The sequence below is a fragment of the Protopterus annectens genome, chromosome 3.part1 (assembly GCF_019279795.1).
Source record: "Protopterus annectens isolate FY-2018-M chromosome 3.part1, PAN1.0, whole genome shotgun sequence".
NCBI classification, from domain to species: Eukaryota; Metazoa; Chordata; order Ceratodontiformes; family Protopteridae; genus Protopterus; species Protopterus annectens.
In genome coordinates, this window is record NC_056732.1 from 1671842567 (window position 1) to 1671857360 (window position 14794).

General features: G+C 42.6%; 1 protein-coding gene across 2 annotated transcripts in view; it reads right to left on the bottom strand.

Annotated features, from left to right (window-relative positions):
• The window catches only part of MROH1 (maestro heat like repeat family member 1), a 2449684-nt gene that overhangs the window by 1644658 nt on the left and 790232 nt on the right, over positions 1 to 14794 (bottom strand). For both annotated transcript variants that reach the window (XM_044067698.1, XM_044067696.1), the window contains exon 11: positions 2808 to 2881. In XM_044067698.1, the coding sequence (XP_043923633.1) occupies positions 2808 to 2881 (74 nt within the window). The remainder of the gene's footprint in view (positions 1 to 2807; positions 2882 to 14794) is intronic.

The window sequence follows — 14794 nt, forward strand, 5'->3', positions numbered from 1 at the left end:
GGACTCCTTGTCTGGTGGATGGACCGAGGAACTCTCCTGTGCCAGTTCCCTCTTTGAGGCAGCTGCAACCACCAAAGCGTCCACAGGGGCTCCTTTGGACCATGCCTGCCTATCTGATGGCGGGGAAAGAATTTTGTCCGGTCTTTTGGGTATAGGCTCCACGGTGTCAGGATCCTTCCATGCCCTAGTGGTGATGAGGTCCACAAAAGGGTCGGCTGGTGGGGAAACCCAGGAAGTAGATGGGCCCGCACCAAAGGCCTCCAGAAACACGGACTCATCCGTAGAGGGTTTGGGGGCTGACCAACCTCCTCTTTGGCGGAGGATCTCCATAAGGTCTCTGAAGGAGACGTCCTCGGGAGGTGATCTGGGGGAATCCTCCCCTTCATCTAAGTCCGATTCAGTGGTAATGGACTCAGGGGAGTCCAAGTGCCTCCTTTTACACTTGCGTTTACGAGGTTCCTCTCCAGTGGGACTTTCTGAAGAGGACTCGTAAGCCTCCGGGGGTTCCCTGAGGGGAACAACCTGGGGTTGCTTTGGCACGGGCTGTCCCTGAGACAGGGTGAGGGGAGCAGAATCCGAACACAGGGAGGTCTGGGTAGGATCCGAGTAGGTGAGCTGTGGTCTCAACCCCTGGGAGAGAACCCTTTCCACTGCCCCTAATGATGATGGAGAGCCCACTTCCATAACCTGTAAGGATGAGGCCCTCCCTGGGTCCAAAGCAGGGATCAGAGCTGAAGGCAGGGTAGTCTGGGCACCAAGGATGGGATCCGAAAGAGAATGACCTCGACCCTCGGGTCTGACTCCCTGACCACGGCCCCGAGAGCCTCCTGGATCTGAAATCGGATCCGAGGAACTCAAGGTGATGGCTGGCGTCGAGGAAACGAGAACCGTCGGCGCCAAACCAACAGCTCCGAAGGGCCTCGGATCCAAGAACCCCGAAGCACTGAGTCGGATCAGGGAAGGAGAGATTGGGTGAAATAAAGTTGTAGAAGGACCCTCTCCGATGGAAGAGGAACTGGTAAGACCCCCATCTGAATTTGATTCTGGATGAACCTCCTCATCAGCCTGTCCATGTCAAGGTCGGAGACAATCCGAGTCGACCTTGAAGAAGAAGCAACCGAAGCAGGTCTTAGCTGGACCTGAGGGGAGTGCCTCGGCTCAGAGGGCTCCATCGGCTCTGGCGAGAAACGGGGAGAGCGGAGCTGAGAAGAACGGGACCTGGGGACTTTAGAAGAGGGGCTGGAGAAAGACTCCCTGTCAGGGGATCTTTTCCTGGGCCTGTCTCTCTCTTTGTGGCACTTCTCCCTCTCTCTCTTGTCCCTACCTTTCTGGGATGAATCTGAAGCAGCAGGATGAGTGGGAGGTTGAGTCCCTGCCTGCAAGAAGTCACTGGCTGGAACGGAGACTGAGGCAGACTCTAGGGCAGAAGCTGGCAGCAGACCCTTGGCCACGAGCTTAACCCGACGGTCTTTCAAGACCCTGGGGTTAAAACCCGTACAAATGTCGCAGGAGGCTGACAAACGGGAGACCCCTAAACAAAGAACACACAGAGTGTGGCCATCGGCTGGTGAGAGCTTGTGACCACACTCTGTGCATTTTTTAAAAAGAACTTTAGGCTGTTCAGCCATAAGGGCAAAACAGTAACTAAACCCTAAGGCTCACACACACACACAACAAGGGATGGGGGCCTAGGCAGGAACTAAAACTACCAACAAGCTATACAGAAAAAAACTTTTTTTTTTTTTTTTTTTTTTTTTTTAACACGACGACCATGCGTGGAGGGGGGAGGAAAAGGGGAACAGGTACACACACACCAACTGCACTGAAAAGAGAAAAACAAGAGAAACCTTACCACCTTCGCTTACAGCTCAGAGACCACGATGCTAACTCTTAGAGCGGCAAACGAGATCTGGGGTTAGTAAGTAAGTGATGTATTATAGGTAGGGGAGGACCTTGGAGCTGATGCTTGAAAAAGTTTTGCCGGCTCGGATCCGAATACCCATATGTGCAGAAAGAATGAAGTTAACTACTTCAGATCTAACTTTTGTGACATTAAGCAGAAAATACAGCTTATGCCTAAGGGATGCACAAATACCACTCAAAGCTTGCTGAAACACAAGTCATTTTAATACAGCAACAAAAGAGCTACAGAGATGTGTGGGAGTGATCATCCCCTGAAGCAGGATGTTAGGTGCTACAAAAATCTACTAAATTTTCAGCACCTCAACAAGTCATTTTTCTTTTTGCTTGAGCCTTCATAGCCAGGGAAGGGGTCCTGTTTGCTCACTACCTACAACAGTGATGTGATTTAAACTTGAGCACAGATGTTGACAATTCTCTAAGCGTGAAAGGTAGCAGAGAAGCAGGAATAGTTTTGTGTTGCAGGAATGTTTGCATTAAGAAAATGCAAGTAAAAGGGATAGGGGGACTAGTGGCAAAACTCCCCACCAAACAGGTACAGGAAGGCTTGTTCCCTATAAAAAAAACACAAAAAATTGTGATTTTTACACGTTTGCTCAAATTCCTTATTATTTCCTCAAGTATAATGTTTAGAGATGATACATAGTCAAGAGAACAGAGTCTGCTCACACATTATGAAATACTACATTTAGAGTCTGTGCATGTTGAGTTACTAGAATAGACTGTGGATACATAGACATGTACTGCTTCATTAATCAGAAAATAAACAAGTTAAGTACTACATGGAAAAGCTAACCTAAACTGCATGAGTAGGGTGCTAAAAACAAGTTTAACGGACCACAGCGAAGCTTCACACAGAAGGATTCTGAGCCACTCAGACTACTTACCTTATTACTGTTATCATGAAGCAAAATTTTCACAGATGCAAGAATTAGTGCTTTCTTGGTTTCCATTTGGGCACCTGGAAGATTAAAAAAAAGTTCTTTTATCCTGCTTAAAAGAAAACATTTAAGTAGAAAAAGAAAATAATGCAATAAAATTTGCTAAAATAAACAGTAGAACCCATGCCTAGTAACATCTGAACCTTCTCAAAGAAATGTGCAGAACATTCAAGATACTGGCTTAACTGCACTCTTGTAAGCCTCTAAACAAATGTACTGTACAACCATCTTGATGAAGGTTCCCACAATGAAACAATATTCATTGATCAAAGTATAGTGTTTCTGCAGACCATGATATGCTGACCCAAAAGCTAGACAGGTTAACATGGAACCCTCATCTGTTTTTCCTCCAATTTTCTGTTTGATGGGACTGTGCCAGGTTTGCTGATTCACTTTCAAAGCCTAGTACATAATGTTCCATCATAAACCCCCTACTCTTTTTCTCACTATATCTCTGATCTTAACCATGATAGATCTGGTCTTCAGGTTACAAACTATGCAGCCTATATCTGGTTAGGTTCAGTTTTTACCTCAATTTGCACAAACCTGATGACAATAAATGCTGGCAACCATATGGGATTGGTTCATTTACTGAAAAATAACCACTGCTAACACAAAACCTGGAGTTTACTTCTTGGAACCTTGCACAAAAAACTAAAATAGTGCTCACAGAGTAGCCCTTCAACTAGCATGCTCACTGGATGGACTCAAAAATCACATCAACTGAATCACGCGTTTTCAACCTTGTGTGTTGGAGAAACCCTTATATTCCACATGCTGTACAATGTTGTAAAGAATCAGATAAAAAGCCCCTATGAAAATGACACAAGGGCATTATGCCTTTATTAAGGCAGTAACTTTTTTATTCAACGAACTAAAAACAGTATTCAAGTTGTTTTGAATCTGCAAAGGAAACAGATCAGTTACGAAATCACTATACCTTTTCTGCCACTGACATGAAACTTGCAACTGATGTTCAGCACATCTTCTGAATTAGTGAATAAATTAAAGATGGATACCCCCAATTCTTTTCCCAGACACAGATACTATTCTTGCTTTTAACATTAAAAGAAATTTGTGGAGGATACCTTATCAGGCAGACCCAAATGGCAATCACTGAACCAGAGAGAAAAATTCCATGTTGCCAGTTAAAACAGACTTATACAATCGCCATATATATATATATATATATATATATATATATATATATATATATATAAAAAAAATAAATAAATCAAAGACAAGAATGTGCCAATATTTCTTTTAAAGTATATACTTTAGTTGGCACTTGCATATTATTGCAACCAGATATTCGTGGTTGTGGTAACACGCTTCCCGATGTGTAAATAGTAAAAATAAGACATATAAAAATCACACAGGCGATATTATCTTTCACCAAATACTTAGTTTAGGTACAAATATCACTGAATTATTAGAGAAATAATGCACGTTACTTTTCTGGTGCAGCAAATGCTGTCAGAGTTGTACTTGAAATCTTGGAAGAACATTTCTATACTTACTAACTTTTCCTGTAGTAACACAACAGTTTTGTATCTTCAACATGCATTTGTGGAATTTGCCAACAAGGGAAAAAGACTCAATTGCACCATTTCAGCAGTACAGAATTTTACCAGCAACTAAAGTTCTAGACATACAATGAAACTGTACTTTGGAAAACATATATTCTGAAAGTGCAATTCAGAGAAATGCATCAACATATTGGTATTCATGGTGGAAATTGGTTTGATGGCAGTAGGATTAATTTTACCACTGCAGTCCGTTTCATTTACTGCTGGTGTAAGCAGTTATCAATAAGATTCTGTTAGGAAGAACTGGATATGGCTGACAAGACTGTGATAGACTGGAGTAACTACTTAAGGGATGTGTGTGTCCTGGAAATGGAGCAACAGGAAAAGAAACAAATCGGATGACAAGGGTGTATAGCTGAAACAGATGAAACCCTATTCACTCATCGCAAAAGTAATGCTGGTCGTATCCTCCCTCAACAGTGGATATTTGGAGGGATATGTAGGGAGACCACAGAGACACTTCTTGTAAAAGTCTCTGAGAGAATAGCCTCAAAATTATTTAGCAAAATAGCAGAGTACATAAAAGAGGGCAGCACTATTTACTCTTGACTCCTGGCGGGCATATCAAAGCAAACAACTAGAAGAAGCTGGATTCACCCATGACAAAGTCAATCACAAGTACAACTTCGTGGATCCTGATACAGGAATTCACACAGAGCACGGAGAGAAAATGTGGGGTTCTGTAAAGTGGAGGAACAAAAGACAAAGAGGTACTGCACGTCATCATTTGGACTCCTACCTAGTGGAATACATCTGGCAAGAAACACAGCTTGCACAGAAAAAAAGACTGCTTTGATGCAATGCTGACGGCAATTGCATACAATTTTCTACCACACAAAACCAGTAAACCAATGACTGAACAATCCACATCTATGCTGCTGTAATTCATCCACAAATCATTACAACAGTACTTTCTACGTACGAGGACAGCAACATCAAAATAAAAACAAAATAAACCACTACTGTCAACTTCACAGTTCATGACTAGAGTAGTGCCACCCGTCATCATCATTTAATACAAATAGTTTGAGCCTCCATTATACCATTAACTTTTCAAGTCTGTTCATATACTTTTTTAGTAGTATTTAAATTATTTTACAGTTTGTTTTAAAGTTTCAGAAATTAAAAAAAATTACCGAAAACATTTGCAGGTCTCTGCGTTTTTCTTTTGAAAACTGTATCCTAACAATTCAGATATTTCCTTTAGCAGTACGATAACAGTCCAAACAACCATTTCTATGTCGCCTCGTTTTTTTTTTTTCTGCAGTACGGCAGTAGTTCAACCAATTGCAAAGCGTGCAAAACAGGAAACATTTTAAAGCTTGTTTAGCTTCTGAAATTTAGGACATACGAACTTGCACCCAGTAAAGACGTCCGATAAAGTACAGTTGTGTACACTTACCATAAATGTAGATGTTCGAGTGTATTCACTGTTGCAGTCATTACATTTGGGTAATCTGTTGGCAGGTTGCCCTCAGTTGGCCTGAATTCTAAAGTCTTGGGTCCTGCGTCGGTTGCTGTCTTCTCTTCCATGACGTCAGGTCATCAGCGGTATAAAACATGCAGCCGATGCCATTTTCTTTAGTTTTTCTTGCCCCCGATGTCAGGTGCCCCCAAAAGGGTAGCAATATTATATAAATATATATACATGCATCAATATAAACTTTACCTTCATCTACAAGCAAATACACCACATAGGTTGTAGAAGATAGAGAAGGAAAGATAAACTTTAGAATGACGGGGATGGGAGGGAGGGTAACCTGGACTGCAACGGTGAATACACTCGAACATCTACATTTATGGTGAGTGTACACAACTGTACTATGTTCTTCATGTTTCACTGTTGCAGTCATTACATTTGGGTAGAATCCCAAAGCTATGGTTGGGAGGCTGGAGATAAACAGCATTAGGTGCGGCTATAAGGCCCTGTAGCACTACAGTGGCAAAGCCTGCCCTGGACTTAGAGTAAAGAGGCAAATGGTAATGCTTTGTAAAGGTGTGAACAGAACTCCAAGTAGCAGCCTCTAGAATGTCTTTGATTGGTACTCCCCTGAGAAAGGCTGCTGAAGTAGCTGCAGCTCTGGTGGAATGAGACCTAATGCCCTTAGGCACAGCTTTACCATGGTGTAAGTAGCAGAAACGGATGCAGTGGCTTATCCACTTTGAAATTGTCTGCTTTGAAATAGCCTTTCCCTCTGATCCTGCAGCATATGACACTAGTAATTGCTCAGTTTTCTTACAGCTTTAGTCCTGCTCAAGTAGAATCTTAGCTGTCCGTGTATGTCCAAGGAATGCAAAATTCTCTCCCCTTTGTTCTTCGGATTTGGATAAAAAGTTGGCAGATGAATTGTTTGGTTAAGAGCCACACTGGAAACCACCTTAGGCATAAAAGTACGATTTGTCCTCAGAGACACCCTGTCTGGGTAAAATATGATAAAAGGCACTACAGCCATGAGGGCCTGTAGCTATGAAACTCTTCTTGCTGAAGTAATTGCTAGTAGCAGAGCTGTCTTCCATGATAAGAACTTTATATCAGCGGTAGCTGCTGGTTCAAATGGAGGCAGGGTGAGCTTTTCCAACACATACTTGAGGTCCCATGCAGGTAATGGTGATCTTCTAGGAGGCCTCACATTTTTGGCTCCTCTAAGATACTGCTTTATTAAAGGATGAGAAAAGACTGGTGGCTCTGCATTGTAATTTGCCGAAATGGCAGAGGCATGGATTTTGATTGATGAGAAAGATAGGCCTTTGTCAAGCATCTCAGTCAAGTATTGTAATATCTGAGGAATATGTGGTTCTGCTGTATCAGTTCCTTGTGCTTGATTCCAAGCACAGAATCTCTTCCATTTGTCAGCGTAAGATTTTCTAGTACTAGGCCTTCTGGCTTCCAAAATAACATCCATCACAGCTTTACTGAGAGGTGTCGTTTGTATGATTACATGATTAGCCATGCTGCCAGGTTCAGAGTCCGTAGTTGATTGTGCAGGATCGGATTGTTTTGCTCGGACAGTAGCTACGATCTTTGAGGCACGGTCCAAGATGGGTATTGTGACAAGATCCTTAGGATTAGGTACCAGTATTGGCGGGGCCAGTCCGGGGCAATTAATATCATCTTTGGCTTCTCTTGTCTGACTTTTAGGAGGACCTTGGGTAGAAGAGGCAGAGGAGGAAAGGCGTAAACTGATAGGTTTTTCCAACTGAAGGATAGGGTGTCCACTTTCCATGCTTGTCTTTGATAAGTCCTTGTGCAGAATCTTTTCAATTGATAACTTTGAGGAGAGGCAAATAGATCTATGTCTGGGCTCCCCCATTTCTCTATTATCATGCTGAAGACTTGTGGATCTAGTTTCCACTGGTGAGGATCCATAAGGTTTCTGCTTAAATTGTCTGCCAGTGTGTTTTGTTTTCCTGGCAGGAATTGAGCTTGAAGATGTACTTGGTAGGTCAAAGCTGTGTCCCACAGTGCCATGGCTAATCTGCAAAGGGGATATGAGTGTGTGCCCCCTTGCTTGTTTATATACCACAAGACTGTGGTGTTATCCCGTCTTTATCAGTAGTTGTCCTGGATTAAGTAAGTCCTTGAAGGCTGTTAGGGCATTTTGAACAGCTAGCATCTCTTTCTGGTTGATATGTAGATGCATTTGTTTTGGTGCCCATATGCCCTGAATGCATCTTCCTGCCATATGGGCCCCCCAGGCATAGTCTGATGCGTCTGTTAAGGTATGGCTGGCAGGGGGGTAGAGTGAAGGGCCATCCCATGTTTTGGTGACAGGCCTTTGCCCACCATAGAAACTCCTGTTGCAGGCAGGGAATGAGAGGAATCATTGTTTCCAGACTGTGTGAATGTTGACTCCATAAACTTTTTAGGTACCATTGAAGTTTCCTCATATGCAGTCTTGCATATGGAATTGGTAGGATGCAGGATGCCATGAAGCCCAGCGCCTGCAGAATTTGTCTTGCAGAAGACTGGGATTTTGTTGCCATCAGTTTGAAGTAAGTAGTCAGTTGCCTTTGTTTGTCTGGCGTGAGGTAAGCCATCTGGGCAGTTGTAGTCAAGCTTGCATCCAGGAATGTTATCTTTTGAGAGGGTACCAGTTGTGATTTATTTTCGTTTATTGTGTACCCTAGGCATGTTAGAAGCCTTTTCACAAACGCCAGGTGTCGAAGAAGAGAGTGTCCTTGTTTTCTGCTTGAATTAGACAGTCATCCAAGTAAGTCTAGATTTGTATGCTTCTTTGTCTGCAAAATGCAATTACTGGTGTCAGGCACTTTGTAAAGACCCTGGGCGCAGTAGATAAGCCAAAGGGCAGTGCAGAGAATTGGTAATGCATTAAGCCAGCCTTGAAACTGAGGTATCTTCTGCATGATTGTCTCATTGGGACATGCAAGTATGCCTCTTTTAGGTCTAAAGTCACCAGCCAAGCATTCTTGCCCAGCATGGGCAGAAGCTGCTGCAAAGTCATCATTTTGAAATTTGGAATGTGCAGGTATGTGTTCTAAATCGATAAGTCCAGTACTGGCCGCCAGGCCTCGTCTTTTCTGGGTACCAAGAATAGTCTTGAGTAAAAACCTTGTCCTTTCTTCTGTTCTGTAACTGTCTGAATGGCCCTCATATCCATGAGTGACGTAACCTGTTTCTGTGCCTCTGCCCATTGATTTTTTGGCAGATCTGGCCAACCATTTGCCATTGGCAGAGTGTGAAAATGGAATCTGCATCCCTGTGATGCAATGTTTAGTACCCACTTGTCCTGGGTTATTAACTGCCAATTTTGAGCAAAAAGTGCTAATTTTCCCCCTATGGGTGCTGCCAAAAGATACGTGCTTGGTTTTAGGTAGAGGGAAGTCATTGGGATTGCTTTCTGTAGGTTTTCGCTTGATCTCCTCCAGATTTGGAGGTGGATGCGCCCCACTGCTTTGACCTATATGAGTCTTGCGCCTGGTATCTGGAACCCTTAGGGCATCTGGATTTGCCCCTTTGAGCTCTGTCTGACACAGGAAAGGACCAGTTTTTTTGTAGGCCAGTGTCTACTGAATCTTGGTGGCTGCACTTGTAAGAAGTCTTTAACAGTTTGCATAGACTTAGCTTTGTCTTCCATTTTCTTTAAAACCTCTTCTGCCTTAATACCAAACAGAGAATCATGCTGTAAAGGTGCATCTAACAATTTAGCTTTAATATGGTCAGGCAAATTTTGTTCCTTTAACCAGGCATGCCTCCTAATCACAGATCCAGTAACTGCGGCCCTGCAGGAGGCCTCTAAAAAATCAAAACCACATTGCAAAGTATGCTTTCCAACCTGTTCAGCTGCATGCAATAATTACTGCAATTCTTTATTTTCTGCACATTCTGAAATCAACATCATTTTCAGTTTCTGCAATCCCATAACATGTTGCTGGTACTTAAGCATATGAAATTGATAGTTTAAGGCCTTGATTGCCAAGGTTGCAGATGTATAAACCTTTTTTGCCCATCTGTCCAGTGCCCTTGAATCTCTGTCAGAGGGGGGGTAGGATTTTTTGCTGTTGAGGCCTTAACTCCCTTTGGGCCTTGTGAAATAGTTTCAGGATCAGCAGCAGGGTTTTTAAATAAAAATGTATGTGAGTCAGGGACCCTGTAATATCTGTCAGGCTTACTGGGAGCTGGAGGTAAGGAATCAGGTGTCAAACTGGACTCCGAAAACACGTCATCCACAATGTCTAAAACATGGGAAATGGCTAAAGGCTTGTACTGAGGGAAAAGGAAATCCCTGAGCCTCTTTTTTGATTCTGAGAAGTCTTGACTCTCCCAGTGATAATGCTCCCTCAAAGTATGCAAGGTTTCTCCAAAGGAATAGTCCTCAGGAGGAGATGCAGATGGAATATACTCCTCAGCATCAGAATCCTCATAGGGAGGTATAGATAATTCCTGATCAGAAGAGGAATCAGAAGAAACTGAAACCTGATCTGAATATTCATAATCAGTGTCTTGCCTAGGCCTCTTATCTGGAGGGGGATGGGTACCCCTTGATCAAGGTAATAAGGTCTTCAGCCATTTTGATCATCTGTTTTTTAGGCATAGAGGCCTGTGCACATGGCTCATGCGTCGGTTTTTTAGTTTTAGAAGTTGCTTTCGTCTTTGGTTTTGCAGCTGTCGTCGGTTTGATATACAAATGTTGAGGTCTGAATACACCCTCAGAAGCCGGTGCCTGCTCAGCATCTCTGGACCCATCCGAGGGAGATACATCCGTCGGTCCAATACCTTGAGTATCTTGCGGCATGCTGGACTCCACATGGGTGCCGGTAGAGGCCTGCGACTCGAAGGTAGCGGGCATCAGGGGATGCAAAAGCGTCTCACTGAGTACCGGCGAACTGGCGACTGGCTTTGGAGAAGCTTCATCGTCGGTTTTGGATTTCGACTGCCTTTGTCTGTCCTTTTCTTTGCGTTTTTTATGTACTCCGGTAGTCGGATTGCTATTCAACTACATTTCTGGGTAGTTAAATCTGTTTCCAAAATACTTTGATGCAAAAATATCCCGACGCTTAACAGTGCATTGGTTAAATCTAGCGCAAAACCGACAGCCAGGCACATTACGATCAGGGCCTAGGCAAGGAATACGGTATAAATGGAAATCCTTATGAGGTATTTGCTTCCCACAAGTAATACAATTATTAACTTTTTATGACATCGGCAAAAATCAAGAAAAAAGTTTCCCCAATGGGGTACTTGGCTTTAGTGAAGACTTCGGTTCTGAAACTCAAACTCGAATATTTCAGTAGTCGGCCAACCAGCACTTGCGAAATGCTTCTGCTTCGGGCACCGCATGGCAAGAAAGACTAAAGAAAATGGCGTTGGCTGCATGTTTTATACCCCTAACGACCTGACGTCATGGAAGAGAAGACAGCAACCGACGCAGGACCCAAGACTTTGGAATTCAGGCAGACTGAGGGCAACCTGCCAGCAGATTACCCAAATGTAATGACTGCAACAGTGAAACACGAAGAACATCAGTTTATGCTGACTCCCACACTACCTTTGCAGGCCAACAACCGTATAACCGCAACCATGAATATCTGGCTGTGATAATAAGCAAGTACCCTTTAGTCATACCTGCATAGGTTATCATCAAAGCTTGAACACAATGCTCTCAGTTATATGTTGCTTCATTATTTTCTGACATTTTGATCATTACCACTCTGATGTTAAAGTGCCTGCCATTCTGTGAAAGGGGAACCTAATTCCTACGCACATTAACAAATTTATGTTCCAAAATACTGCCCAACAGATCCACTCCTCAAAACCACTCAACTCCAAACAAAGCTCAAAATCCACGGCTTGAGTGCTCTAGTGAACCCCACCACCTTAATTATAACAACTCTGCGGTTACTGTGCCGTGGGGAAACTATAATCAGCAACAGAGTGAAAAGCTGTCTTACTCTTTCTCTGAGAGGCCACAATCCCACAGAACATAAAAAAGAATTCTATAACATTAAATAACAATCTGCGCCCATCATGAAGTGATGGCAACCTAAATCCACAGAGCTTGAGCAACTGGTGATTTAAGCAATTTTCTACCATGCAAACAGCACATACATCCTGTCACACACCAGCTGCCACAATCTTGTGCAGTATCTCAACTTGCTCAAATGTCAAAATGACAGTGCTTTAGCCTTAAGCAGACCATCTGTAGAACTGCATGGTGAAAACAAAACTTGCAGCAAACTAGGACCTAAAATCAGGGACACTCAATACACCTTCAAAATATAGCTCAGCACGCCTACTAAAGAATCTCAGTCTCCTCTTCTCTAAAATTTAGGCCCAACTCTACCGTATGTACCGATAACACACAGTCATTCTCAAACATACAGCTATCCGATGATTTACTCGGACTTAATTAATTTTTAGACTTCATCTTAATCTGTACACTACCATGCCTACCCCATGATTACATTTTTATATTCTTTACAGAGATGTCCCCCCCACACACAAACACACACACATGAAGTCATATAGCTTCCTCAGCACAGCAGATAGCTAACTGTAAAAGACCTTCGTTTTTTTCTAATATTACTTGTTCATTTACTTGCAGTTTGTTAACTGGGAAAGTCCACCGGGCCATACAGAGTCCGTTTTCAGTGGAGGCTCAGGAAGAAAAACTTCTCCGTACAACAAAAAGAACAATCACATAAAATTATGAACATTGGTGGTATATCATTATCTAACAATATTGGATTACAAGGTTGACAGCATATTTAGCATTTTTAAAGGTAATTATTGCATGGAGGATTTACAGATAAATGACATCCTAGAAGTGGGAGTGAATTAGAGATAGGTATGCAAGGGGTCTGAGTGCAGGAACAGTCCCATGTGGAAGATAGGTAAGTATGATGAGAAGTTTTGAAGTGGGCAGGATTTTGGATTGTTCTGAAAGAGTAAGAGAAAAGAAACTGGCCAGGTGGCAGGTTAGGTTTGCGAATCTGAAGTAGTTGCTGATTCTCTGATCTAAGGGACCTATTTGGGAGGTAAAAAGTGAAGACAGAACTAAGGGTCGGACAATCAGTAGGTTTAAAGATAAGTTTGTGAGCAGTAGTAAGTTGCAGATAGTTGAGGTAATTTGGTAGTTCAAGCCATTTTAGGGAGAGAAGAGCTTATACACGGATAGGAGGAGTTTTTTGAATTTGTTGCACATTTTGCAATTTTATTATAACAATTTTTGAGCTTGGCTTTTAGAGTAGTATGGAGGTTGGTAAGTAGTGGGGTGCCATACACAAGGGAAGGGAGTAGGAAAGTAGAGACAAATCTGTGTTTGGTAGTGGGGCTGAGGAAATTGTTGTGTCTATAGAGCAGTCCAAGTTTTTGACTTTTTTTTTTTTAATATTTTGTTGAAGGTGAATATCAAATTTTAGATGTTCATTTATGGCTACTACCAGAAGTTTTGCATGATCAATGACTTATATCAGTGCTTTGATTTGGGAGGAGATATTAAACATGGCTTTGTCCTAAATGGTTGGTTTTTGAGGGTGAAAAGCATGTTCTTGGATTTGTTAGAGTTAAGGGCTAGGTGGTTTTTAAGTAGCCAGGATTCAGTGGCAGAGAAGGCTGTTTGGTTTATGAGCTGGAGTTCAGAAAGAGTCGGCTGTGCAGATGATGGTAGAGTTGTTTGCATATTAGATCAGGGCCACGTAGGTCACAGATGTGTGGAAAGTGTTACAGAAAATACTCAATAGGAGGGGACCATGTATGGAGCCTTGAGGAACTCTAGTGGGGGTGTGAAGATAGGAAGAGACAGAGTTTTGCCATTTGACAGCTTGTTGTCTGTCTCTTAGACAGTTTTTGAACCAGTTGAGAGCGGAGGGGAAAAACCAAAGTTACAAAGTTGTGACAGTAGCAAAGGGTGGGAAACTGTATCAAATGCCTTAGAAAGATCTAAGAATATAGTAGATACTATTTTCCTGCTATTACAGACTCTGACAGGTCTGAACCCATGCTGTGTGGAAGACAGGAGGTGGCTCTGCAGTAGGTGGGGCATTAGCTGAATGTGAATGCACTTTTCCAAGATTTTGTAGCTAGGGAACAGGACAGCGACAGGTCAAAAGCTGGAGAGACTGTTTTTGCCAATTTTGTGAAGAGGAAGAATGAAGGCTTCCTTCCATAGTTTTGCACATAATATTCTTGGATGGATCTGTTGAACAGGACACTTATTGGGAATTCAATAGCTTCGGCTGCGATCTTTAGAAATGTTGAGGGTAAACTGTCAGGAGTGTTAGAGCAGGGTTTGAGCTTAAGAAGTAGACTTTTAATAGTTGCTGTACAAATGGGGTTAACAGTGAAATTAGAGGTAGACTGGGGGTTGGGCTCAGGGGTGGAGGTGGTGCTTATAGTGATGGGGAAAGGTGGGGGAGGTTTTTGGTGAAGCAGGGTAACTTATGTTGTCCTTGTCACGAGGAAAGCTAGCAGTAATACTGGCTATTGAGTGTATAAAGAATGAGTTAGAGAGAGAGAGGCAATTTCATGAGAAGGTTTGCCAGGGTGGGGAGAAGGATTGATTTTGTACCAGGGTTCAGGAGAGACGAGATGAAATTCCAAAATATTTTGGTGTTTTGTTTCTGGTTAGACTGCAGTTTTGTGTAGTAAGCTCTTTTGTCATTATGCACTAGCTTTTTTACCTGGTTACAGAGCTGTTTAAAGTATGTCAGTGTGCCCTGGTTTTTATTAGTTTGATATGGTTTCCAAGTTTTATCTCCAAGGTGCATCAGATTTTTAACATGCTTGGTTAGCCAAGGAGCATATTTAGTTAAGATCCATTTCAAGCAGAGTGGTGCAAGGCTATTTAGTATGTTCAGGAAAATAATCTACAGCATTGTCAAGTG